The sequence below is a fragment of the Ursus arctos genome, unplaced genomic scaffold (genome assembly GCF_023065955.2).
Source record: "Ursus arctos isolate Adak ecotype North America unplaced genomic scaffold, UrsArc2.0 scaffold_4, whole genome shotgun sequence".
NCBI classification, from domain to species: Eukaryota; Metazoa; Chordata; class Mammalia; order Carnivora; family Ursidae; genus Ursus; species Ursus arctos.
The window spans coordinates 18170986-18196461 of NW_026623056.1; the positions used below are offsets into that span (position 1 = coordinate 18170986).

General features: G+C 44.0%; 1 protein-coding gene across 1 annotated transcript in view; it reads right to left on the reverse strand.

The window, feature by feature from the left end:
* Positions 1-531: 531 nt before the first annotated feature.
* The window catches only part of ETV5 (ETS variant transcription factor 5), a 57423-nt gene continuing 32478 nt past the window's right edge, over positions 532-25476 (reverse strand). The window contains exons 8-13 of the mRNA XM_026497136.3: positions 18067-18326; positions 15763-15822; positions 11462-11530; positions 11134-11303; positions 6669-6770; positions 532-3073 (exon numbers count right to left, since the gene is read on the reverse strand). Coding sequence (XP_026352921.2) covers positions 2852-3073; positions 6669-6770; positions 11134-11303; positions 11462-11530; positions 15763-15822; positions 18067-18326 — 883 coding nt within the window. The 3' untranslated portion in view covers positions 532-2851. The remainder of the gene's footprint in view (positions 3074-6668; positions 6771-11133; positions 11304-11461; positions 11531-15762; positions 15823-18066; positions 18327-25476) is intronic.

Consider the following 25476-nt stretch of genomic DNA (forward strand, 5'->3'; position numbering starts at 1 on the left):
TGATAATATCAAAGCTTGTGGGGGGAAAATTAGTAATGAAGAACTTAGGTGCTTACTGTTTTGTCCAGTGTGTATCCAAGGCGCTGAGCTAGAATCACTCTGGAACTCACAGTCCTAGCCTGGTTAGTGAACTTTCACACCATCCAGGGTCCAAATGGGAAGTAGGCTTTAGAAAATGGTTACTAATTCTGAGCATGGAGGTGGGCTCAAGGGGATTGGGGAGGTCTCAGCGCACCACTGGCTTCGAGGAGGACCTCTCTACCTCCTATGGCTCCGGATCCAATTTTTAGCCAGAATTTAAGAGGTGAGGCCAAAGGGCACTGTGCACTTCTATTTCCAGGTAACAGTCCTTTAATTAGTCTCCACTCCAGGCCACTGCTAAGGCTAAGTAGCTGAGAGGGATGGAGGGAGAAAGGCGGGGGAGGGGGAAGGGAGAGAGAAAGAGAGAGAGAGAGAGGAAGCCAGGCGGCTTCTGCTTGCTTTCAAATTAGACCAGGGAGGGCAAGAAAGAGGCAGGTTTCAGGCACTTGGTAAACTGAAAGCAAACGTCTTTATTGTACACAGTACAGAATATAACGCAGCTTGGCAGGACGCACACGGCCCTGCGCAGGGGAAAGTATTTCAAATCAACTGGCAGGTTAAAGCCTTTCTGCACTGTAGACTTTCCACACTCTGGAAAAGAAGCAAAAATAAAACAAAACAGATAAAAAACCAAAACCATCCGGGAGGTGCATGAGTCCCATGGGAATGCAACGGTGATGCGCCATCCTGTGTCCAGTGACAGCACAGGCCCCGTGGTTACAGCAGGGGGGGTGGGGGAGGAGCTCAGGCTACAGAGGGTTATTTTCATACTTGCTAAGACAGCATAAATCCATCAAAAAAAGAAAACCCAAACCAGGATAAGAAAGAAAAAAAAAAAAACCCAAATCCTATACAGCATTTACAACAAATAAATCTCTAGCTGGCTGGGGGTAAAATATGCATCTATATATAGACTATGTGTAGGTTAGAGAGCTATAAATATGGTTGGGAAAGAGTCCTTTGATTAGAGTACAATGCTAATTAAGGCCCAAGCTAGAGGTTCAATACCTTGGCGGGCTAATTAGCTTCCAATAGAGGAAAACCTCATGTGTTCATCGCTATAAAACGCACCCCTTCTCCCTATGAACCTCTTCGCAAACGTGCTGCTGCTGGTCAGAAGGGGGACTGGCGGAGACGGGGCGAGCACCCCTGTCAGAGGCAAACAACTCAAAGCATGTCTCTTGCCCCCACGAGTCAGCGCGGTCTGGCGCAGATGCAGCCCGCGGTCGTGCTCACCGCGCTAAGTGCTGCGGGGGGCGCGGGGTCCTCTCGGCGGAGCCGGCAGCAAGGCACTACCACTTCCTAGCAACTTCCCTTCGCCTCTGAGGCCGACTTGCACATCGCTTTAGCTGGGTGGTGGCAAACTTTTCCAATATCATACAGCAACCGGAGTAAACCTTTTTTCTTTTGCTTTCTTTCTTTCTTTTTTTTGAAGGTGGCGGGAAACTAAAACGCTAGCACTGTTTTACCTGTCAGTGTCACACGTACATCTCAAACCCTATGGAATCCTATGCAGGGTTTAAAGTCCAGGAATTAAAGGAAAAAAAAGAAAACAAAACAAACTGATGAAATGGAAATCGTCATCGGTCATGGCCGGGGAGACATCCCCAGGGTTCCCACCGGGTGGCCGGCTGACGTGTATTATGTACATATGCTTTCCAGAGAGGGCATGTTAGAGGACGCGGGGAACTATACACATAGAATCGAAGCGGTGCGTCCAGGCTGCCCTGCACACCTCAAAAATGTACAACTCAGGTGCAAATGTTCCGTCGGGCTGTCTGGTGCAGAAAGCACAAAGCAGGCAACAAGAGTGGGCTTGTGCGCGGCTCAGGGGGCGCCCCCAGCAAAGCCCCTTGCAAGCTGCAGCGTCTTCATCAGTCGGCACCGCCCCGCTAAGGACGCAGTGCACAGTTACCAAAAGGTTTGTTTTTTTTTTTTTGCTTTAAATACCAAAACTACAAAAATCAGTTTATAAACTGTTTTTCCAAAACAACCACCAAAACAAAACGATCCCCCGAATCAAAGCAAAACAAAATACTGTCAAAAGTGTAAATCACCCTTCTAAAATGAAAGCCGTCCACACACAGCCGTGTGACTGGGAAGAGAGAGGGGGCTTGTTCTACTTGGTGACCGCATGGCTAGAAGGTTCCCAAGAGTAGCAACGGTTTATTATTTGAGAACCATGGAGTGGGTAACAGCTGTTCGGACTTTCCCCCCTTCTTTCTAGACCGAGGGGGGAAACATTTCAGCTTGAGCTAGAAGAGCTCTCCGAATTGTAAGATCTACTTTTAACCCTTCAGGGGTTGAGCCTCCCCCGCTTCTTAGCCGACCGTTCTATGGGGTTGTCATTTCTTTTTCAATAAATTGTGCAAATCAGAGCCCTTCTGTGTAAAGGCAATTAGTAGTCCATGATCAATGCAGATTGTCACACACTCTGTCCTGGCTTGTGGGCACTAACCTGAACAAGGTATTGCTTTGCATATATTGTCCGTGGGAAGGAGGTTCCATTGCCATCTCTTCCCAGAAACCTTGTCAGGAGCAGAGCCGAGGCACCCGCCTTTTGGTGGTTTTTCTGCCCCTTCCCTGTTCCCACTCCCCAGCCAAGGTATCTGTCTTTAAGGGTGCCAATCCAGAGACAGCTTGGGTTCTCCAGATAATACTCAAAGGGCAAGCTTTAGGAACAGCCAAAAACACAAACAAAACCACTGCCCTCGTTTGCCTGAATGGGAACTGCTAGCTCTAGGGTTCGGCCGCTCAGCCACTCAGAAACTCAGTAAGCAAAGCCCTCGGCGTAGGGGAGGCTGCTGCAGCGATCCATGTCCAGGAGGTAAGCCGGGTTGTCTTCGAAGTGGGTCAGCGGCAGGGTATCCTCCTCGTTGAGGTGACACTCGGACTCTGCTTTCAGGAACGGACGCTGGTTGTCAGGGAAGGCCATGGAGAAAAGGGCATCCGGGTCACAGACAAATTTATAGACGTATCGCTCCCCTGCCACCTGCGAGAGAACACACACCTTCTCAGGCCCAGCTGGAACAGGGCACAGGGGGAGGGGGAAGCCCAGGGAAGGATGATGAGGTGTTTGTACGTCATCAAGTTCTCAAGGGGCCAGGGACCAAAGGAGGCTCATCAGTAGCTGATTGTCCAAATCATTCCGATTTATTTTGATGACTCTTGGGGACCTGTTATCTGCCAAGTGTTTTGTTGACATCACCACTCAGCAGTTGAAGACATCTGAATTTCAAATTCACACTAGATAGGCTCGCCATTTATTTATTTATTTAATTAATTAATTTATTTATCTGTCTATGTATGTACGTATTTATTTATCTATTTATTTATTTGGGTTCTTTCAGAGGAAAATTCTCACTGTGTCATACTCACAGCTTAGAAAGAAAAGTTACACCGAGGCCGGTGCTTGGTGTTACAAGGAGGATTGAAAAGTGAAAGGCAGAAGTCAGACTGTGTTTTTAGTTACCTCCAAAGTTCACAGTCTTCACAGTATGGCTTTGTTATTTGGAAGGGCTAGGAATTTGATCAGTAGAGCCTATGTGGAAATTTAAATGTGTTCCAAAGCCAAATAGAATTGCTTTTTGGCTTACCTGTGGTTTTAAATGACGTATTCCATGGTTCTGCTATACTGAAGAACTGCTAACTACCTTTTTATGAACTTCATGCATTATATTACTATGAGAACCAAGCGTCTTGATTTAAGGCCTCACGATGTGGCTGGTGAGCCATCCAGGTCAATGGGATCAGCCATTCTCTGCTGGTTGTCCAGCATCAGGCAAGAGGACGCCTACAGCTGAAAATCAAACCTGATAATGCGCTTTGCTTGGGTAATGCAAAGGGGCAAGGGAAGGCTGCTGATAAAATGAACATTTTTAGGCTCAAAAATGTGAAAGGTTGAGTTTAATCCTGCCCTTCGGTCGTTCTGTTGTGAGTCTAAAATCTCTTTTTAATTGCAGAAATATGGCTTTGTTTCCAAATCTTGGGTTTAAAAAATCTGTTGCTACGGTGGCAGCTTGGAGAGGTAACAGTAGAATTCTCCTAATAGGTCTGAAGGCTTATTTTACGGTGACATGTCTGTCTAGTTGCCAGAACACGGCTGTCTGCACCAGTGTTCTCTGGAGCTCAAACAGTAGGAATGAGGGGCTGAGTGCGTGAAGCTGGACGAGCAACACGCTCACCGAAGCAAGCACTAAGGGTAACAGGTGTATGCGCTCCAGCAACCCTAGCGAGTTTTCTTAAGCTACAGACTTACGCTAAATCTCTTGATGCCGCCCCGCCCCCCGAAAGCCAGTACATACACGTAGAGAGTGGAGCAGAAGGGCACAGTGGAAATAATACGAGATCAGGGGCCAGGAGCGGATGGCTTCCCATCCTGGTTCAGTCACTAATGAGTCTTAACCTCTGTGCAACTCAGTTTTCCCTTTCAAAAGCTGAGAGTATGGGACCCCAGCTTTTCTAGGTCTCTCCCCACACAGGCATGCTATCCTTCACCTTGAATTAGTTCTCTTTCACTCATGGCTCATGTCGTAAGTAGAACAGCAATCCCTTACATTGGATAGCACAGTATTATCTCCGGAACATTTTCACATACATTACCCTGTGATATTACAGCAGGGTGTTTTGTTTGTTTGTTTGTTTTTGTTTTTAATCCCCACTTTTATTGGGAGGAGAGGCTTTGGGAGGTTAATATAAAGCACCCAACTAATAAATGGGCGTGTTAGGATCTGACCATCCAAGCTGCATTCTTGTGCCTTCCTGAACTCATCGCCTGTTTTGTTCTCAGAAATGAAGTTCTCCTCTACTTCCTGAAACAACTGAGGACCTAGTCATAGGGACAACTCACTGTCGGCAGTTCAAGTGATTGTGTCTTGGTCACGTTCCCTCAGTCTGGATCTGGGGTTGGGAACAGCAAAGAAGTAATAGCTCTTCCTCCTGAATTTTAGGGTTCCACCTGACAGTAACATTAGAAGGGGAGTGTATGTGTGTGTGTGTGTGTGTGTGTGTGTGTGTGTGTGTGAAGTTTGGGGGAAAACGGAAAGCGAGTGCTAATGGGTTTGGGGTTTCTTTCTGGGGTGATAAAATCTAAAATTGATTGTGGTGACGGTTGCCCAACTCTGTGAATATATTAAAAAACCACTGAATTGTACACTTTACAAAAAGGGGGAAGTCAAGAGACTGCCCATCCTAGAGGATCTATCGCCTCTGTGCCAAGCACTGAAGTTAAACCCTCAGCTCTGCCCCCGCGGAGCTTCCACTGCAGACAGCAGGGCCGTGATAGAGATACGTGCGGGTGCTACCGGAAGCAGGAAAGGGGACCCAGCCTCAGGACTTTAGATGCTTCGGAGTGATGAGGTCATGATCGGCTGGCCAGGTGATGAAGGCATTAGGAATGTTCTAGTTCTTAAAGAGAATGATAGTTTAACAGGTTTTGTTTTTTTTTTAATTTTCTAATATGCTTGATGACTTCCATGCACGTGGTGTATATTCTTTGGTAAACAAATAGTACATTAATTAAGAGGAGACGGCCATGCTGGTGAAAGCAGTCAAGTGGGTGAAGAAACAGGAGTTGGGTGATGGTACCCAGATTGGGAATAGCCTTACAGTCTGTATGAAGCACTAGAAAGTCTGTAAGACTTTATCTTCACCTTTCTTCTTTATCCAGAGGACCATGACAAGCTGTTTAATAATTCTTAAGGTGGTGAGACGAATATGGGGTCACATTACCACCTGCCTAGAAAGAGAAGCCTGGCTTCGGCATAGACAAGTTCTCAGCAGCAATGGCCATATGTTTCTGCCAAGTGCATCTTACTGGCCACCCACCACACAGATGCCTACATGTGTAAATGCTAGAATCTGGGTAACAGCATGGCATAAAATATGGTGGCTATAAAGATGAACCAGCGATTAACCATTCCCATCTTCTGCCTATTCACAGGATTTTCAGATTGTGGTCCCTTACCACCCAACCCAACGAAGATTTTGTACTGGCTTCCTCAAAATACGCCTCATCCTTTATTCTGCCAAGAGTGACCTGGTACGAGGTGCTTCTCCTGCCATTTTACAAATCTTGGGTCTTTTTTAACTTGAGTCCCAGTTTTTTCTATAGGTTGTGAAAAAGAAATAGGATTTCCTTACTCCTCTAACGCTATTGAGAGTATTAATCCGAGATATTTAGAGGTCTGGGTGTTTTAACAACTAAAGACTTCAACACAGCTCTTACGGGAGTGGAGGCCTTCAAGTTGATTCCTTCAGGTACTCCTTTATGGATGTAATTGTTGGCCTATATTTCTGGACATTTTTGTAATTAGAGGCAGTTAAAGTAAAGCCGGGGAGCCTAATTTTCCTATAGTGCGTTCCACGTGCAACCTCTGGTATTCGTGTCTCCGAGAGCATTAAAGTACTCTTTAGATCTCATTTGACTCTTACCTTAAGTTTATTCTCCCAAGATTTTTTCCTACCACAGAGTTTCTTACGAGGCTAGCATTTCCTTCCAGCCACTATGAACAGTCCTATTCCAGAAGCCCTTGACATTTTCTTTGAAAGTGGTCAGAGTGGTCTAGGTGCCTCTCGTCATTGCTCACCTTCTGCATGATGCCCTTTTCATAGTAATAGCGTAGAGAACGGCTGAGCTTGTCATAGTTCATGGCTGGCCGGTTCTTCTGGATGCCCCAACGCCGAGCAACCTAAAGAGACCGGAAAGTAGAGAGCAATGGAAACTCATTCCCTGGGCCTAGCAGTAGTCTCCCAATCCCAGGAGCGCCAGTGCTTGTGATTTGACTGCTTTGGTCAATGGTCCACTTCCCTGACCTGGAAGCAAAAATACTTAATTCCCTCAAGACCCAACATTCAACAAAGGTGATGATTCAGTCACAAGCGCTAAGAGAGGTGAGATCCAGAGGTGGAAGAATGCTAGCACTTTAAGATTGCGGAGGGCTTGGCTAATGTCCCAGAGGAAGCAGGCTCTCTACTGTTTCTCCACATATGAATTATTGACCAATACCCATAGACCATTAACATGTTGCCATTAAGTGCTATGGTTTCTGTAGCAGTCAATAAGGAATAATTAGAATGGTCATTCCTGAAACATTAGAAACACACTAGTGAGTTGCTAATGGGCCAGCAGAGCCAAAGTTCAATTCTAATAAGATTGGCGAGGGGCTGGAAGCTGTTTACTTACTGCAGCTCATGGAGCAAGGGGGAATCGGATCATTCCAGCCCACTGCCATCCAATCCCCTGCTCCCAGCAGACTTGCAGAATGGACATTAAAACATGCAGCACCATTATCCACTTAATGAAAAATTAACAGGGCTTCCCAAACAGTTCTGAAGCGCATTATATCCAACCCAGGCCACCTGAGGTGCAGTGATGGGGAGATGTAATTGGAGCTTAGGGCAAAGAAGCCTTATAGCAAGAAAACTTCCTAGTGGAGTTTACCCAATTGTCAGGACAGCCAAACAATTTCTGTTCTCAAGTGTCTCAACATCCAAATACTACTTGTAAGGATGACCGTCCTCCATGTAGAAGAGTAACTCTCGAAATGGGAGCCTCCTCAGAGGTCTTTAAATGTATGGAAACCAGGGGTCATGTTTTGAATATTTGAGGTCACTTTTGGAAACTTAAAAAAAAAAAAAAACCAAAATAACTATATTCCTTTGATCTTTAAAAGAACATGTTACACATGGAATGAGAAGTAGGGAGGCTGCAAACGGGAGAGGGGATCATAAAAAAGCATTTCACTTAAAGTATTTCCTTAAAGCATCTGGGCAGAAAGAAAGCAACATCTTCTGAAATCAGGATTCTAAAATGACCTTTAAAAATACCAGAAATGATCTGATAAGGAAGAATGCGTCTGTCCTAATTACATTAGAATAATTCAATAGCCATGATTCCTCTCTGCCTTGCAACAGACCGTGTGAAAGTGAAGTTTCCATTCGTGTGCCTCGGGCCCCTATGGCACGCACGATGTCCCTGGCTCTCCTCCTTTCTCCATTTACTGCACCCATTCAAGTCTCTCTTCGAAATAGCCAAAATGGCACAACTAACCAAAAATCCATCCCTTGGTTAGAGAAGATAAACATTTTAAACCAACAGAAACAGCAGTGCAAGGGAGACCTGCTAAACCAATGCACGTCCTTCTACCCTGTTCAAAAGAAGTGACACTACGAAGCTGTCCTTGAACTGCTGTGAGCCCGCAAGTGATGCAGGGAACCTGAAAGGCACCCCGGCTCCATCGTCGCACTGTATTCAGTGGTGGAAATCAATTCTGGAATATTCTTCAGCTTCAGCCTTGACCTCTCTTTGCCGTCACTTGCACATGCAATAGCTTACTGGCGCGAGGTTGCATATGCGCCGACTTCCAAGCAGCTCTGGTAGCCATAGTTACTGAGTCATCCTCTTGGGCCGGGGCCCTGTGATTCAGTAGCCCTCCCCAGGGCTGCTCCTGCTACAGTAATGCATGATGTGGCACAACTGCTGGAAATGAGGGCTGCCCCATTTCTGGGGGGAGGGGAGCAGGCAAGAGCTTGTGAGCAGCTCGCTCTTTCATTTTCCCCATTCATTGCTTTGATCACACGCATCTTGAGGACAGAGGCGGAAAGAGTTAAAAAACTCACATTTCTTTTCCTCCCTTTTCAAGAGAGAGCAAGCCACAGCACGGGGAGCAGCTCTTTCTCGCAGCCCATCCTCTTAAACCTCCCCATGGCATCAGTTATCCGCCACATGTTCAACAAACAACCCTACCCCCCAAAATATTCATTAATGCAGATTCACAGTTAAAATGGCTCCAGATTAAAGCCGAGTCAGTCATAATTGAGAGGGTGCTAAGCTGGATGACTATCAAAAGACATTTGATTAGGGGGCCTGCCAAAACGCAGTTCTAAAACCACAATTTCCATGCACAGTGTAATGGATATTGTGGATAATTACCCAGAGTGCACTACTCAGCCACACAGCTGCCTACAATTACGGCCCAAACAGCTTCCTCCTCCGCTTCACCCTTCAAGCTCCCCCCATGACAACGTCTTCCAGCTTTCTCGAGGAGTTGGTATCTTCCTGACTTTAACAAAGAGTGGGGACGGCAAAGTTACACAACCAGGAGGGAAAGAGCTCAACCAATGCTGCTCACTGCATGTCCTGAGGCCAAAGTGCACACGAGGAACAGAAGCGGTTCTGGAAGGTCAGAGAACGGAACACTCAGAGCTCGTGGAGCGCCGGGGGATTTCAAGGTGGGGTGGAAAGAAGGACTTCCTGCAGAAACGAAGCCGTCCAGTCAGCCGAGGGAGGCGCAAGGCCACCACAGGCCCCCCGTGTGACTTGGCTACTTGGCATTTATGAGCATTTTGGATTAATACCAGTTTCTCTATGAAGTACGAAAGCAGGAGCCCTTTACCATCTGTTCATCGTTGTCTTTCCTGCTGGTAGGAGAGCAGAAGATTCAATAACAGCTTTCCAGAGGGTCATAACCAGGTTTACCTGCAACGGCACAGGCTGTGCTTCGGCCCGAGGCAGTGGCAATAAAGTAATAAAAGCTTCTGTTTGTGAAATGAGATCAATCAATAAGGACAGCCCTCACGACAGACTTGCTTGCAGAAAACCCCAGTGAGTCCAGGCCACATGCTTTCTTCCAGCCTCCTATCAACCAGGCCATGTGAGGAGGAAAAGAATGTGGGGTGGCTGGCTCCCGGGCATGGCTCCATTTCCACATGAGTTGCCCCAGAAGAGACCTTCAAAAACACAGGAGTACCAAACTCTGGCTTTGAAGGGAGACTCAGTCTTAACGGAAACGGTTGATGATAGGAGATGCTGACACACTTTCATATTTATGAAGGATACAAGACAGGGAACATCACAGATCCTTCTTTTATAACTGCCTTTAGCAAAGCCTTCCTTATACTCCTACCAGCCGGGATTCTTTAAACATTTCCAATCCACATAGTCTCCTTTTCTCATCTTTACTTACAGACCATTTTCTTCTTCCAAACCAAGTGCCACGTGGCTACTTTCTGCTGTTAACCCCCAGGCCAACTGATCCCCTTGGTGTGCTGAGGTGGGCCCTGGAGTTAATCGAGCAACATCTAAAACTGCCGTTCTGGCTCAAATGCCTTCCAAGAGGACTGTTCGCATTTCATTTACACCCAACCCAAAGATACCTTTTGCTCTGCTGGTTTAATATACAGTGCCTGGGTATACGCTACCAAAAGAAGCCTACGTCAGATTTTCAGGGCAATTCCTCCCCCCCCCCATTTATAATCTCTCTAGAGTCTAAGTCAAATAGAAATTTAAAATCAACCTCTTTGGAATATGCCAAACTGAGAACATGATTTAATTTACTTTGTTATGTGATATTCAGGAAAGGGGTTCTGTAGATTTTCTCCATTGAAGAAATGCTACTGGCGACGTCTGTAGACCTTTCTGCCAATAGTTCTGGGCAAACAGATAGTAATAGGGTTTCTTTTTCTATACAAATAATGAAGGTTTGGGCCACCTCTCAACTATTGTGATGACACATCACACACTTAAGAAAAATCTAAGCTCCTAAGATCGACCCATTTCTGATCATTTTCTTTCTCTAGGGTAGAGCCATTTGAAATATACGGTGGGGTAGTTGCATCTTATATTACCAAAACGTCATACAATATGTTCATGTAGCCTCAAATATAGCCTGTGACATACGAGGACCCACACCCAAATAAGTTGGTATCACCGAAACCACACTTGAAAGAGACTTTCCAAGATGGAAAACAGATAATATCTGGATATAAGTCTTCATGGCCTCACTCTTCCAATTTTGCAGACGTGTTGCTAGTACTTTTTGTGTTTTCGATGGTGGAGAACTCTGCCTGTCCCCCGATTATAAATTGTCCTATTAATAGGAAGAGAACTGCCAAACTCATTGGCCAGGCCAGAATCTGAATGAGAAGGAAGAGCCTACTTCACAGGGTAAAAAGCCTCAGTGGAGAACTCAACAAGAGTAGACATCATCATCATCCCCATCATCACCATCATCGACCAATCCAAGACCGTCCAAGCCCAGCACCAGTGCTTACCTCCTCAGGTTCTATCAGCTTAAACTCCATGCCACGGCCCGTCCAGGCAATGAAGTGGGCATTGGCTGGGTCATCAAGCAGGGTAACCAGGAACTGCCACAGCTGAAGAGAACCTCGCCTCTGGTAAGGGGGCCCCTCACGATACATGGTGGGCTCCTGTTTGACTTTGCCTATTCGGGACGAGGACATACATGCAATACTTTAGTCTCAGGCTTCTTGGACAACTTGGGCACAAAGGAATTGTTAATGCCAACTTGGCCTTCCCAAGACTGAGGTGCTCTGACATCTCGGACCGTGGGCTTAGCAACAAACTGGAGGGGATACTTACCTTCCAGTCTCTCAGGAACAACACAAGTGTCGTCAAAATACAACCGGGGATCTTTTTCATATGAAAAACCTGAAAGAAAATTTAAAAAGACCATGTTGCTTAACAAATTCTATCTGCATTTTACTAAAGCCCTGGCTTTAAGGACTAAAATGGAATTCTATTTCAGGTCCTAAGCCCTACTAATTGCCATACGTACGCCAGCCTGAATTTGGGGGGCTTCTAAAGGACTCAGGCATTCGCGTTCTGATGCCTCAGTCAGAGAAGCATCGATTCCTGCTATTCGAGCTAAGACTGCAGGGAAGCGCTGAGTCACCAGTAAGTTCCTTCACATCTTGTTATGAGGTCTGTATAGGTCAGTGTTGCTGTGACTAAGCTTTTATATCTGAAAAGACATCTCATCTATTTCAGTTGGCCCAGCCGGGAGGATTGGGTTGATCTGTACATAGGCTTGCCATTTTCCTTTTAGCAAATATTAATTTCAACCTTTCCCAGGACTTGTCAAGGCCGCTCGTGTACCTCATTCAATTATGAAAGAGCTTGGAGGGTAGACAATGCTGCCAAAATGAGTAAAGAAGTGGGCCTGGGGAGGACTGTGACAGCAATAAGTTTAAAAGCAAGTTGGAAGTATTATCACCAGACATAGTGGAAGAAATCTGGAGACTTTCTAGCAATAAAAACTTATTCATCATAGAGACAACAAAACAGAGGTCAAAAAAGGGGAACTGATGGGCTCAACACATGAGAGTGGAAATGAAAGGAGGCGAGAGCAAAAAGTAAAAGGGGCCAAGGAGAAGGAAGGATGGCTGGCATTCTCAATCTACACACCCTTCATGTGCATTCCATGCGGACCACCCAGTCATGTCACCAGGGACCCTGGCAAGATCAGCCGTTCAAACCAAAAGCCAGTTAACAGGCTCGATGGGGAGCACATCCCTCCCTGTGGCCGAGCCTGTCTCCCAGGTGTGAGCATGCCAGCAGCCGCTCTTCTAGCACACTCCTCAGCAGAGAGCCCCGGCAGCCCCCCTGTGCTCAGCCACAAGCCCGGCTCCACCCAGCTGGCCGTGCAGTACAGGGGGGGGTGTGCGAGCGGCTGCGGCGGGGACAGGCCGCAAGGCTGCGCTGCAGTGAAGGACTAGCTCAAGACTTGGAGAGGGATTTGCTAGGACTTGAAAAGTCCACGGGTAAAGATGCCAAGAAATAATCTGCTGTTCTTTTTTCACAATCAGCCCAAATCAAGTTCTTCTCGGCAGGACCAGCGCCGTGCTTTAAAGGCCTGGGATTGGGAAAGCACTGCCCAACTTGGAAGAAACTGAGATTATTTTGAGGTTTGTATTATTCCTTTTTGTTTCCTTGGCCCCAAGTGCTATTTCTCTGTTTGCTTCACAATATCAAAGGAAGTATATTTTATTGACATTTATTATTTAATCCAATAAATATTTATGCCAAGCACTGTGCTAGAAGAAGGTGGATAACAAGAAGAATAGAGACCCACTGCTTGTTCCCATGGAACTTGTATCCCAACAGGTGGAGACATACAATGAAGTAGGGAAAGAAAGCGAGACACGGGGTAGTGTGGAGCGTTCCAAAGCATGGGCCATGGAGTCAGACTAACGGCCTGGATTCGCTGCATGACCTCTCTGTGCTCCAGCCTCCTCATTTGCAGACAGGGGAAGATACTAATTGTATGAGAATTAGTGGTGTGAGAATATTATGCGTTATTAACATATATTCTGTTACATTGATCTGTTTATCTTTACACTTCAGTGTCAAGAGTAGTTCCTGGCACATAAGTTTACAATAAATGATAGTTAAAAAAAATTCAGATAGTAATTGTACATTATGGTAAGTACTATTAAGAAATTATTGTAGGGGCTCCTGGGTGGCTCAGTCGGTTGTGTCTGACACTTGATTTTGGCTCAGGTCATGATCTCAGGGTCATGAGACTGGGCCTTAAGATTCTCTCTCTCCCTCTCCCTCTGCCCCTCCCAAAAAAAGAGATTAATTGGATAATGTGAGAGCTTTATCATAGATTCTCTGTCATGGATTCTAAATCCCTGGAGGATAAGGACCATGTCCTGAATACCTTAGTCCTCATAGTGCCTTGTACATAATAAGTGCTCAACAAACATTTGAATAAATATGAAAGAACCTCCATTAAAAAAAGATTTAAGAACACAATGCTAGCTTTTAGGTCAGAGATTCAGTGACTCCCATGATAAATTTATTTTCCAATCTGGTACTAGGAAACTGACTTTTATGACAAACTGTTATACTTTATATTATCAACAAGAATTACATAACCCGTCATGTTTCTTTCTTTCTCTCTCTCTCTTTTTTTTTTTTTTGCCTTGGTTGCCAGGAAGCCATAAATTTCCTGACTTTCCATATGGATTTTGATACTCCAGTGATGTTTTAATGGCCTTATTATAAAGTCATTATAAATAAACTCCTTCAAAGTTTACACATCTGTCAAACTCGCCATGCTATTTTTAGCGCCGTTCTTCCTCTAGTAAGGATAATACAGTCACAGTATACAGGAAAAAAATGTAAACCTCAATGAAATTCTAGGTTTGGCTTTCAAACCAATCAGATGAGGGCCTGCCCATGAGTGTCGTTTCGTTGTATCTGTGGTTTCTAGTCACTGCCCCACGAGGTTCTCTAAAACACCTGCAAGATGCTGTTGGCGTAAGTGAAATCGAAGTCAGTTGAATTTGCCCCAGCAGTTACCGCAGTTGTGGCCACAGCCATCCCGCCCCTCAAAGGTGGCAGGAAGGAAGACCCTGTCTGAGGAGCCCAGTGGAAATGAGAGATTCACCCGCTATGCAGATTCCAGGTGAACGAACGCTAAGGCAGGGCGGCTATCTCAGCGATCACAGATGCCAATCAGAAACACTTGTTTCACTAACTGGCATCCGTGGTCAAGCCTAGAGAAGAAGGAAGGAGAAGCCACATCACGGTAATTTAGAGCAATTAAGAACGCAGGTTTCTTTGAAACTAGCTTCTCCGATGTGTGTGGGGTCAGGGAGAGGAATGGGAAAGAGTAGGGGGAAAACACACAAACTCGCCAGATATTCTGTGTGTAGTAAGCAGCCCAAGGCTTTACTAAAAATATTTCCTTTAAGAGCATGCTCCTTTCTAAATGTTGTAATTATGCAAAATGTTTTCCTCCCTCTCTTCCCCCACTCCCTCCCAGTTTGCCTGCTGCAGACATCAACTGCTGCCGCAGAAACATTTGAGAACCTGGAAGAGAGCCCCACACAGCTGTGCCGATCGATTGCAGTCAGAGGTCCGGTAGACAGCCCTTCCTTCCCAGGGCTGGACACGCACTCAGAATATTCTCGGGCACCCAGTACAACCCCACTGGATCTCCCCTCTCACCAGGTCAGTGGGAAGCAGCTACCCATAGAAATCATGCTCGTGAACCAATCACTTTACAAAAACGAGCAGATGCTTCCTAGTACCGTTTTATAAGCTTTTCAGTCCTCCTTAGATACGCACTGGAATCACTGGGAACTTTTCAAAACTACTAACGCCTAAGCCCCACCCCGGAATTTCTGATTTACTTGTTCTGGGTGAAGCCTGGACACCAAAAGTTCTAAAAGCTCACCAGCTGATTCTCGTGCAGCCAAAGCTGTGACTTGCAATGCCACAGTAGTCCTCAAAGCTGAGCGTCCACCAGGACCGCCCAGGAGGCTTGTCACAGCACACAGTGCTGGGCCCCTGGAGCCTCGGAGTCAGTAGTGTGGGGTGGAACCCGAGAACCTGCATTTCCAACAGATCCCAGGTGAAGCTGATGCCATGGGTTTGGGGAATCACACTGCTCTGGGTATTTAAGGAGAGATATACAGGACAAAAAACAAGACATACTTCTGGGGAAAATGTTCTAAGGAAAAAACCCCTTCCCTGTTTCAGTGTTCAGAGAAGAAGTCCTAAACCTACCATCTCAAGTCGTCACCTAGTTCCCAAGTTCTAGTTCAGGCTGATAATGTCATATACAGCTATATATACCTCCTTGGCTGGAAATGTAGAAACCAGATTGATTTATTTTTTCTTCCTTATCCCACGAACTCTGCAAAGTTAGAGTCATTGCTACTGAAAATGATGGGGGCTCTCACTGCGTTCAGGAATGTGCCTCAAAGTAACCGAAGGTCACCATCAGTGAGCTCACCTGCTAATCACCATCACAGCTCTCATTTTCCCGGCTTAAGAAAGGTTTAACCTATCTATGATCCCAAATCTTAGCCTGGAAGTGGAGCAATTTTAAGCTTGCTTGAATATTATTTCTTTAAAAAGTTACTTACCTTCATGGCTGCTGGAGAAATAGCCCCCTCTGATATAGGACGACTGGCAGTTAGGCACTTCTGAAAGAGAAACACACACCCACTCCGTCAGCAGTTTCTTTCTTTTTTTTTTTTTTTTAAAGATTTTATTTATTTATTTATTTAACAGAGACAGAGAGACAGCCAGCGAGAGAGGGAACACAGCAAGGGGGAGTGGGAGAGGAAGAAGCAGGCTCCCAGCGGAGGAGCCCGATGTGGGACTCGATCCCGGCACGCCGGGATCACGCCCTGAGCCGAAGGCAGACGCTTTAACGACTGCGCTACCCAGGCGCCCCCGGTCAGCAGTTTCTGTAGGTGAGTCCGCACACCTCTTGAACTGCAGCCCTGCAGTAAAGCTCCCTAGACCTTCTCCTGCTCCCAAGTCATGTCTTTCTGGTCTTGTCCTGGGAGAGAAGTGCCACAGGCAACACCACCTCCCACCATTTGAAAGTACGACTCTTGACTCCTGATCAAGAGAACGAGGAGGAAAAAATGATGCTTCGTTCTCATAACTTGTTCATTTTAGAAATTAGTTAACACCAAATCTGGGGAGACAGTTAATGGTAGAAAAAGAAACTGGCTTTCAAAAGGCCAAACTTGGCCTTCTGTCTCTACTGACTCAGGGACTATGGGGGCTAGAGTGGGATGAGGGTTGCTTTAGATCTTTCCCAGTTTTCTCCCCTTTATAGCTGATGGTCACATCCAATTCTACTCTAATGGATGAGGGTGCTTTTTAGGCCAAAGAGATTAGGGGATTTGAGGTTAGGAAGCCAGGACAAGAGCTGACAGGAGGTGGGGCGGGGGGAACCTGCCATTTGCAAGTACACTTCCCCGTGTCGGAAGTGTTGGAATGAAACCCGTGCTCAAGTGAGCTCTTCTTCAAGCATTATCTAGGGTTATCAAGGTGTCTGTCCACTGAAAGGCAAGCCAGTGGGTTGAGTTGTGCCCATGCGGGACACATGAATTACAGATATGGTAACATCTGCTGAGTGTCTTGCTTTGAGGGAGTGGGGTGGGGAGAAAAACTCGTCAGGACGGGTTAAAATGTCAATCCCAAAGGAAAAATGTTGCTGGTCATGCCTGTTCCTGAGAAAAATACATCAAAGCCTTCAGGAGGAATGCCACTGGGAATTTTACAAGCTATCAATACCTATACACTTGGTAATTTTTTTTTTATCGTAAAGCAACACATGCCTCCCTTCTGTCTACCTCCTAGGCTTTCCCATAATCCATTTCTGCCTGGATTGAGCAATCTATGTATTACCTCCCAGAAAGCCAAGAGCAAACCGTATATCCTATTCCCTTTGCAAAAGTCATTCAAATACTGCCCCACCCCTTCCCAGGGTCTTCAAGAAAAACACCCATGGAAAAGGCTGAAAATCTACCCACCACCCTCAAATTCCTTTAGCACCAACTGCACGAAAAGAGTGAAAAAGTTTACTTGCTGAAAGAAAAGGAAAAGAAGAGGAGGAAACAGTTTCTAAACGTGGAAACTGCAGAATTTCAACTCTTCTTTCCCCTAATGATCTCATTTAATATACTTGGCCTATAAGATACGTAGTTAGTGAATGAGTGTGTGTGGTCGTGGGGGGAGAGCCCCCAAGTACAGCTTAAACTTCTTGATCTGCTTCCATTTCTAGACTAGAGGTAACCCACACACAGGCGACAGGTGCCCTAACATGTCACCTCTCCCCGTGTACACCAACAACCTCTGAAGGACACCAGGAACTTCCCCAGATGAAAGCAATAGGGCAGCGAATCCCCTGAAGCAATCAACAAGACAGCCTCTTCCATGGAGTACCCAGCACCCCATACAGTCATGACACACTAGGTGCTTTCTCAGAATACCATTCATTTCAAGAATAGAAAGAATCCCATCCAACGTGTAGACTCTCTTCCTTATGCTCATATGGGGAGTTTGTGAGTCTACTGTATTCAAAAGGAAAGGCATAAAGCTAGGGGCAAGGACTAAAATGCAGAAATGATAATTCCTAGGCCCAGTGACCCTAAGATAATAGGTCTTAAAAAGGGCCTTGCCATGACTGGATCTTCAGGCTTGGGCTCCCCACCACTTCTGAATGCCTACCGCACTTCCTACTATTGGATGGCTTTTCTGTTTTGTTTTGTATTCAGTTACGCATAAACAAGTCTGCTTTACTAGCTCCTAAGTTCTTGGAGGGCGATTTTTTATAAAACTATTCCCTAAAGCCCTGCACACAGAAGACAATAACGACCATACAGATAAATGAGAGAACGAAGAAAGGAATGGCATGATTTTATGCTAACCTGAATCAACGCAGTAATCCCGGGGCTCCTGCTTGATTCCCATTGGTGACTGGAACCCATGTGTTGGGGGGCCTGGCATGCCTGGGACCCCATGTTCATAGAGTGGATCATGGTATTCTTGTTTGAATCCCTGAGGGGGCGGGGGAGCTGCAGGGACAATAGGTTCTGACATTTGCCGGTGGTAATTGGGGCGGTTATCTCCAGGAACTCCTGACTGAGGAGGGAAGGGGTGGCAGGGTTCAGACAGTTGTCTCTGAAATCTGTAAGAAGAAAGTAGTTATAGTTTTTAGCTAAGAACATGATATATGCCTACTCTGAGTTAGCATTGGGAATTAGAAGTTCAGATAAATGAAATTATCTGCAAACCACTTATTAATGGTTATTTCTGAACATTTTACCCTCTTCCCAAAATTATAGGGCATATTTCAGACCTCTTGAGTCAGGGAGTGGCAAAAAAAAACAATCAAAGCAATGACACGGTAGCCTCTTGTCTCCCATGCATGTTTATTTCATGCAGCCCATCTGTACAGTTGGGCTGGATTATGTGTCTAAATATACAAGACCACTTATTTGCAAATAGGACTAACATATACATATATTTACTAGTTTGTTCCTTCTTTTAGTTATAGCTAGAATTAACTTTTAAAGACCAAAGAATACAAATTAACCAGTTAGAAAATGTAATTTCAAAAATCCCATTCATAAGAGCAATCAAAACCACAAAATCTCTAGGAATAATCATAAAATGTGTAGGCCATATAAGAATAAAACCTTTAAACTGTTTTCTGAGAAAAAGAAAGAAAATTTAGTTAAAGAGAAAATATTTAGGACTTTGAAGCTATTGGTTTGCTGACATTCTTTAAAAGCAATGCCTTCCCAATCAACTTGATAAAATGATTCTAAACTTTATTTAAAATATTAAATAATTTTTGAAGAGAAGTAATGAGCTACTAGATATTCACAAATTTTCTAAAACCACAATAGTTAACCCAGCAATACAAGGAATGAAAGATAGGCGTATCAAAGGAATCGAATGGGAAGTCAAGACCTGTCAGGTATATTCTAAAATTTACTACTTGTTAACTTAGTTAAACGAATTAGTGGGGGGAAAAGTTAGGTCCCTGTTTTATACCACATGTCAAAATAAATTTCCTATGGATTCAATATTTCAATGTGAAACCTTAATGGCAAGGAAAATGTATGTGGAAACATATAATCTTGAAGTGAGGGAAAACCTTTCTACACATCACACCAGCAGTGGAGATCATCAAGATAAATATGGATATTCCTCATTGTATAAATTTCTACAGTTCAAAAAACGCCAGAAACAAAATCAAAAGAAAACAAACTGAGGAGAATGCCTCTAACAGTCAGAAAACATCAGAAACAAAAACCCAAAACAAAGCAGGCTGGGGAAAAATCTCTAACAGGTACAGCAATGTTAATATTGTTGACATAAGCAGCTTCTAAAAATCAGTAGAGAATGAATATCCCAGTAGGAAAAAATGAGTAACAGATATAAATAGGAAAATCACAAATGAAGAAATACTGATGATCGTAAACAAACAAGGAGTTCAACTTCATTAGTGATCGAAAAAATACTAAGATAGAAGAGGTTTGTGCTGGTTACCTGGAGGATGAACAGGTAGTTAACAGATCTGTGTCTGGCACATAAAAAGCACTGAAATCATAGATATGATGAGATCTAGCTACAAGGACAAGGGAACTGGCTACGCACATTCTGATACAGTTCTTTAGTTGGAAGCAACAATCAGATATGAGGTAATACACAAATATATAAGAACCTGGAAAGATATGTTTGACTACTGTGAAATAGTTACAAAGAACATCAAACTTTGGCAAAAATAAAAATTATTTAGGAAACGTATGGTGTCATACAAATCTTGGTGAGATCTGCATACCTCAATGTGAATACTGCTTCTCTTCTGTTAGTTATGATATTAGGGGATTTTCTGTTTTTGCTCATCTACAGTTTAATCAATATACACTACTTTATAATGAGACAGAACAATGAGAGCCTTTTGTTAGTGAGTAGCATTAATATACTTCAGCTGTCAGAAAAATCCGAAAGCGTACCAACTGCCCTTTCTCTGTTGCAAGGGCAGTATAGTAAAAGGAAAAGAAATAGAGGGCAAATTTTCTTGGCTTCGGGCTCCTCATCTGTAACACGGGGGTGTATGATGCATCAAAATAGCTACTGGAATGATAAAGTCATGTCTACAAAGCATGGTTTGCACCACAGCTGTAAGCAGTAACAGACTTCGGGAGGATGGGTGCAGAAGTCAGAGATGGCAGCCCTCAAGGTGAGGTCTCGATCCATGAAATATGTATAAGGCACTCATCTCTGTGTATAAAGAAAAGCATTTGTGAATATATGCCCCCAGGTAGAAAGCAAGAGCCGAGGTTCAATTTCAAAAGTAACAAATTTACAACAATGAATTCCAATGGGTTATTTAAAATCAACAATAGAATCCTGTAATATTAAGGTCTTACTCTAATTTTAGCTTGAATCCTATGAATAGCTTTCATAAAATAATTTGAATTTGATTTGAATCAATCTGTGGCAACAGGTGGCCAACAGATATCGAGATTTAAAATCTTGAACTGGAGAGATTTGCATGCAGATAACACATTGTTTCGATCAGGGTTTAGCATGGCACTCGCTCGGTGTGAATCTCTGCTACCTTACCCAGAGCGGTACCGTAAGATCCTGTCATAACATGAAGATCACCGAACAACTTTACATACGCTTATCCTTTCATCCCAGACACCAAAGGCATCAGAGGCTGCCTGGCCAATGCATTAAACAAGTTGTACAAACTCTATCAGTTCGGTGGGTTGAGAGCCTTTCACTGCGGCGCTGAACGCATCACTGTGGAACTTCATCAGGAATGCGGATTTTCAAGGTTGCTGTTATTTAAGGAAACCCTTCCATGGTCTTTGAAGAAGTGTAAATTTGAAACCCGGGTTTAGGCTTGACATTTAGAATACAGGCAGCAGCCGCACACTGCAAACCTGAATTTTTGAAGAGAATTCTGAAGAAGTGGGCAGAAAGGAAAGATGAAGATATTCTCAAGGCCTTATTTTTATAAAGTACCGAGCCTTATACGAGCAGGAACAGTAACAAAGGCACCCATCTCCCACATTCTCCCCGCTCTGCCGCCATCTCAGCACCTTCAAAGGTGACCTCCACACATCACTTCCTTTGATGGCTCTGAGAGGGCACAGCCCCGCTCAGCTCTGTAACCAGAGCCTCTGCAGCTGGCAGGCCCAAGCCCTTCACTTCCTCCCGGTGCCGAGCTTCTCACCTTCCAGAATGAAACTCTAGAGTCGGCCTGGTGCGGCCCCTTCAGGAAAAGGTACATCCATATGGGTACCAGCCAGCCGCCTCTGCCCCTCCCCCAAGCCCCACTTTAGGGGTGCATGGAGCTCAGGGGCCTCGGATCTGCAGAACGGATTCTATAATTGGGGTGGTCCTGTCCTGGTTTGCTTTGGGGGAGTGGCATGGCAAAGAGGATCTTAAGGGTAGGTCACAAAATCAACGTCTTTGGAGAAAGATTCTCTCAGAGCTTGCTGCTGATAATGGCTTTTATTTGCAGAGATGAGTAAAGTAATTCCGTTCTTGTCCTCAAAATACATTCTGTGAACTTTACTCACTGACCTTCATTTGAACCCCCTTCCCCTCTCCGCAATCCTTTTGAAGTATCTAAGAATGTGTTGTATATATAATACAGCTATGACAAAGATGCCTCTTGTTTACTGAGGCAGGCAACCATTTGCAGTGGAGGAGCGGCTTGGTGCCTCGCACACCCCTTCTCCTGCTCACCCCCCTCCCTTCTCCCTCCCACACCCGCCATCCCAACAGAACTCCTCAGGCCGGGCCGTAGTGAGCTCACAGTTGGTGAGCAAAAGGAGATTTCTGACTATCGAGTGAGCTTCAATTCAATAGGTTACGGATTAAGGCTTTTTCGGTGCCAGTTTATTTAAAGAACCAGTTATTTATTTATTTGTCAGATTTATATAGCGCCTTTCCTCCCAAGAGCTCACCCACGCTACCAACATTTGGTTTACGTTATGAAAACCGTTAGATGCTTTTTCTGCATTTCCTTTTCGGTCTCTGCTGCCAACACACAGAGTAAACACAATGCTTAGAGGAAGAAAGGAGAAAAGTGTGGATTTGACGAAGGCTACACAGTGGCTACGGGTGCCAGGTAAAGTAGCCGTGGTTCAGAGGCCGGCTGGGAGATGATACATAAAATTGGCCAAGAAACCAACACCACGTACTTAATGTTTCCATTAAGGCTACGAGAAGATAGAACGGGGAGGCCGCATAGCCGGGTAAGAGGCTGTGGCTACGATGGCAGGAGATCTTGGGCAGAAACCCAGTCTTTACCACTTACTGGCTGTGTGACCTTGGGGGAGTTACGTAACTGCTCTGAGGCTCATTTTCCTTGTCAATAAAGTAAGGACAACCAGGATACCTGTCCAAAGGTTTGTTGTAAAGATTACAAAAGCTAATGCATGAAACAGGGCCTGGCTCGCTGTTAAGTTCTCAATATACATGACCTTCAAACACCACCATCAACAGGCCCATGTCCTCTTCTCCACCCCCCAAAACAAGTGAAATTTGGAAGCTAGGGGAGATCATCAGGAACTGGGAGAAAACTATCACATAACAGAGTCCACCAGTTGCTGACCTGATTTCCACCCTCCTTTCTCAGAATGAAAATGCTGATTTTTATTCACTTTTATTTCACACTAATGTTTACTTTCCTGCTGTATACAAAAAGCCAGACACTGTTACCCAACAAAACTCAAACACTCCCTAAAAGCATACCACAGAACTCTGAAAAAGCTCTCAGGGCTCTGTGAGGCCTGTCAGCACTGCCTCGACTCAAATTTGGCCCATCTAAACTGTGATAAAACATTGATAGATGAGGAACAAAATATACCCTTTAAAGGCCTAGATGTTTGTCTGAGTTCCGAACGTCAAACACAGAAGAAGGACGGGGATGGAAATACAAGATGGCTGCAGACTATCAGCTGGTGAGAGAGTTAGCTTTACCTGAATGACACGAATACGTCTGATAATGAAAAGATTAGGGATAAAGGGAGCTTTGCACGGTAGAAACTTACCCTTAACCAGTGAAGCAACAGAAATTTCTAAGCTGTGGTATCTGCATCATTTTAGGAAGATTCCTTTATGGAATATGAAAGTGATCTTTAAAAAGTGTCACAGAAGTGAGCATTTACTGAGCACCTTCTCTGTGCCAGTATGACATCATTTAACCCACCCGATGATTCTATGTGGTAAGTAACTACCATTCTCCCATGTTCCGATGAAGAAACCAAAGCTTAGGCAAAGTTAAGCGCCTGCCTGAGGTCATACAGATAGGAAGTAGCAGAGCTGGGATTCAATCCCAGGCCCAACTCCAGAGCCTATACTGTTTCTATAACGACTTTTAAATATTCTCTTGATGATATTTAAATAAAAATCATATAGTCCAGACAGCTAGAAAACTCCCATATGTTTGGAAATTAGGAAATATATTTTTAAAGAACTACAGGATTGAGACAAAAAATAGAAAACACATAGAACTGAGCTTTTAAATTACATTAGAATTTTAATTTAAATCAGAATTTGAGGGATGCAGCTAAAGCAGGACTTGGGTAAGGAAATCAAATAACTGATTGTTCAAATCAGGACATTTGGGGGAGTAAAAAGGAAAGCTATGAGCAGTAACTTCCATTAGGCATAAACCATAAGTGACCGGGGACAAACTGAGTATCTGGTCACCCCAGCCTTAGGAGAAGTTTCATTTGGTTATATGTTATACTATAAAGAAAAAAAGCTAAAAAATTACCGAGTGAATCATCCAACCAAAGCAGTTAGGAAAAGAAAAACAATGAAAGAGAGTAGAAAGAATAAAAGATTTTAGTAAGAGCAGAGAGAAATCAATGAAATAGAAAACATCTAATAGAGAGGATGAGCAAAACTGAAGTTGATTTGTTGAAAAGACAAATGATATTGTCTGCCAAGGACTAACTAGAGATTTTATGGCAATTAATTTTAAAACTCAGACAAAATGGAAAAATTCCCAGAAAAAGTAATTTTTTAAATTCACTCAACTAAATAGAAATTCAGAGCAAGACCAGAAAAGTGAAGATGCTTAACCGGTAATTAAAAATCTGCTCACAAAGAAAATAACAGGCCCAAATGGTTTTACTGGTAAATTCATCCAAAAATTCAAGGAATAAAGAATTCTAATTTCACATGCGCTATTCTGGTATACATAAAAAGGAGGACACCCTTTACTCATTTGATGAGAATAACTTCAATGCTAAAACCCAACAAGAATGATATAAGAAAAAAAATTATACATTATTCTCAATTATAAATACAGATGCAGAAGTCCTCAATATATATTAGAATAAAAAGTCCAGCAATGCAAAAAAGGTAACACATAACAAATAAGTTGGGTTTAGCACAGAAAGACAAGGCTGGTTTCATATAAACCAACGTAACTCACTACATTAAGAAATGGAAGGAGAAAATTCATTTGATGATGTCAACAGACAGAAAAAATGTTTGGTAAAATTCAATATCTGTTCATATTAAAAACTCTGAATAAACTAGGAATAGAAGAAAATTTCCTTTAGCTTGATACAAGGTAACAAAATAACTAGGGTAAAATGCTAAAAACAATCCCTCTTAAGATTCAAAACTAAAAACACCCCCACTCTAACCACTAGAAGTACATTATTCAGTCTGTCAAGGACGATCCCATGAAGTATCTCTGAAACTCAGTTTCGGATCCCAAAGTGAATGTGCGCCGCCATATCCAACATGCTATTAACAGCAGTGCGTGGAGAGGAGATGCGTCAGACACATTCGCTTCATTCCAGGGCAGGCTACAAACATGACTCATAGTGAGGTTCTTCCCTCTCTAAAAACTACAAAACCTGGAGGACAAAAATGAACGGCAGTTTATCCGGGATGGACTTTAAGGGAGGAAGTGGAAATGACAGAAAGCCTAGAGTATATTAAATCTCTTAAATCTGTACAGCATCTTTAGGGAATGAATAGTTATCTGTCAAATCACAATTCCACAAAATGTGAGCTCATTCCTTTAAGCTTTGAAGATTTGATCATAACCACTGAGGGAGAGAACTTTCTCGAACAGGTTAGGTGATTTGCATAACTGACCCTTTCTTGATAACTCTGGGGCTTTCTAGGCTATCAGTTCAGCGGGACAGCCTATGACAACGCAGACCCCTTGGGGAGTGTCATGGAGCAGAGGATTCTTCCACCAGCAGTACTGTCTTAAATGTTGTCATTTCTTTTTTTTTTTTTTAAAGATTTTTATTTATTTATTCGACAGAGATAGA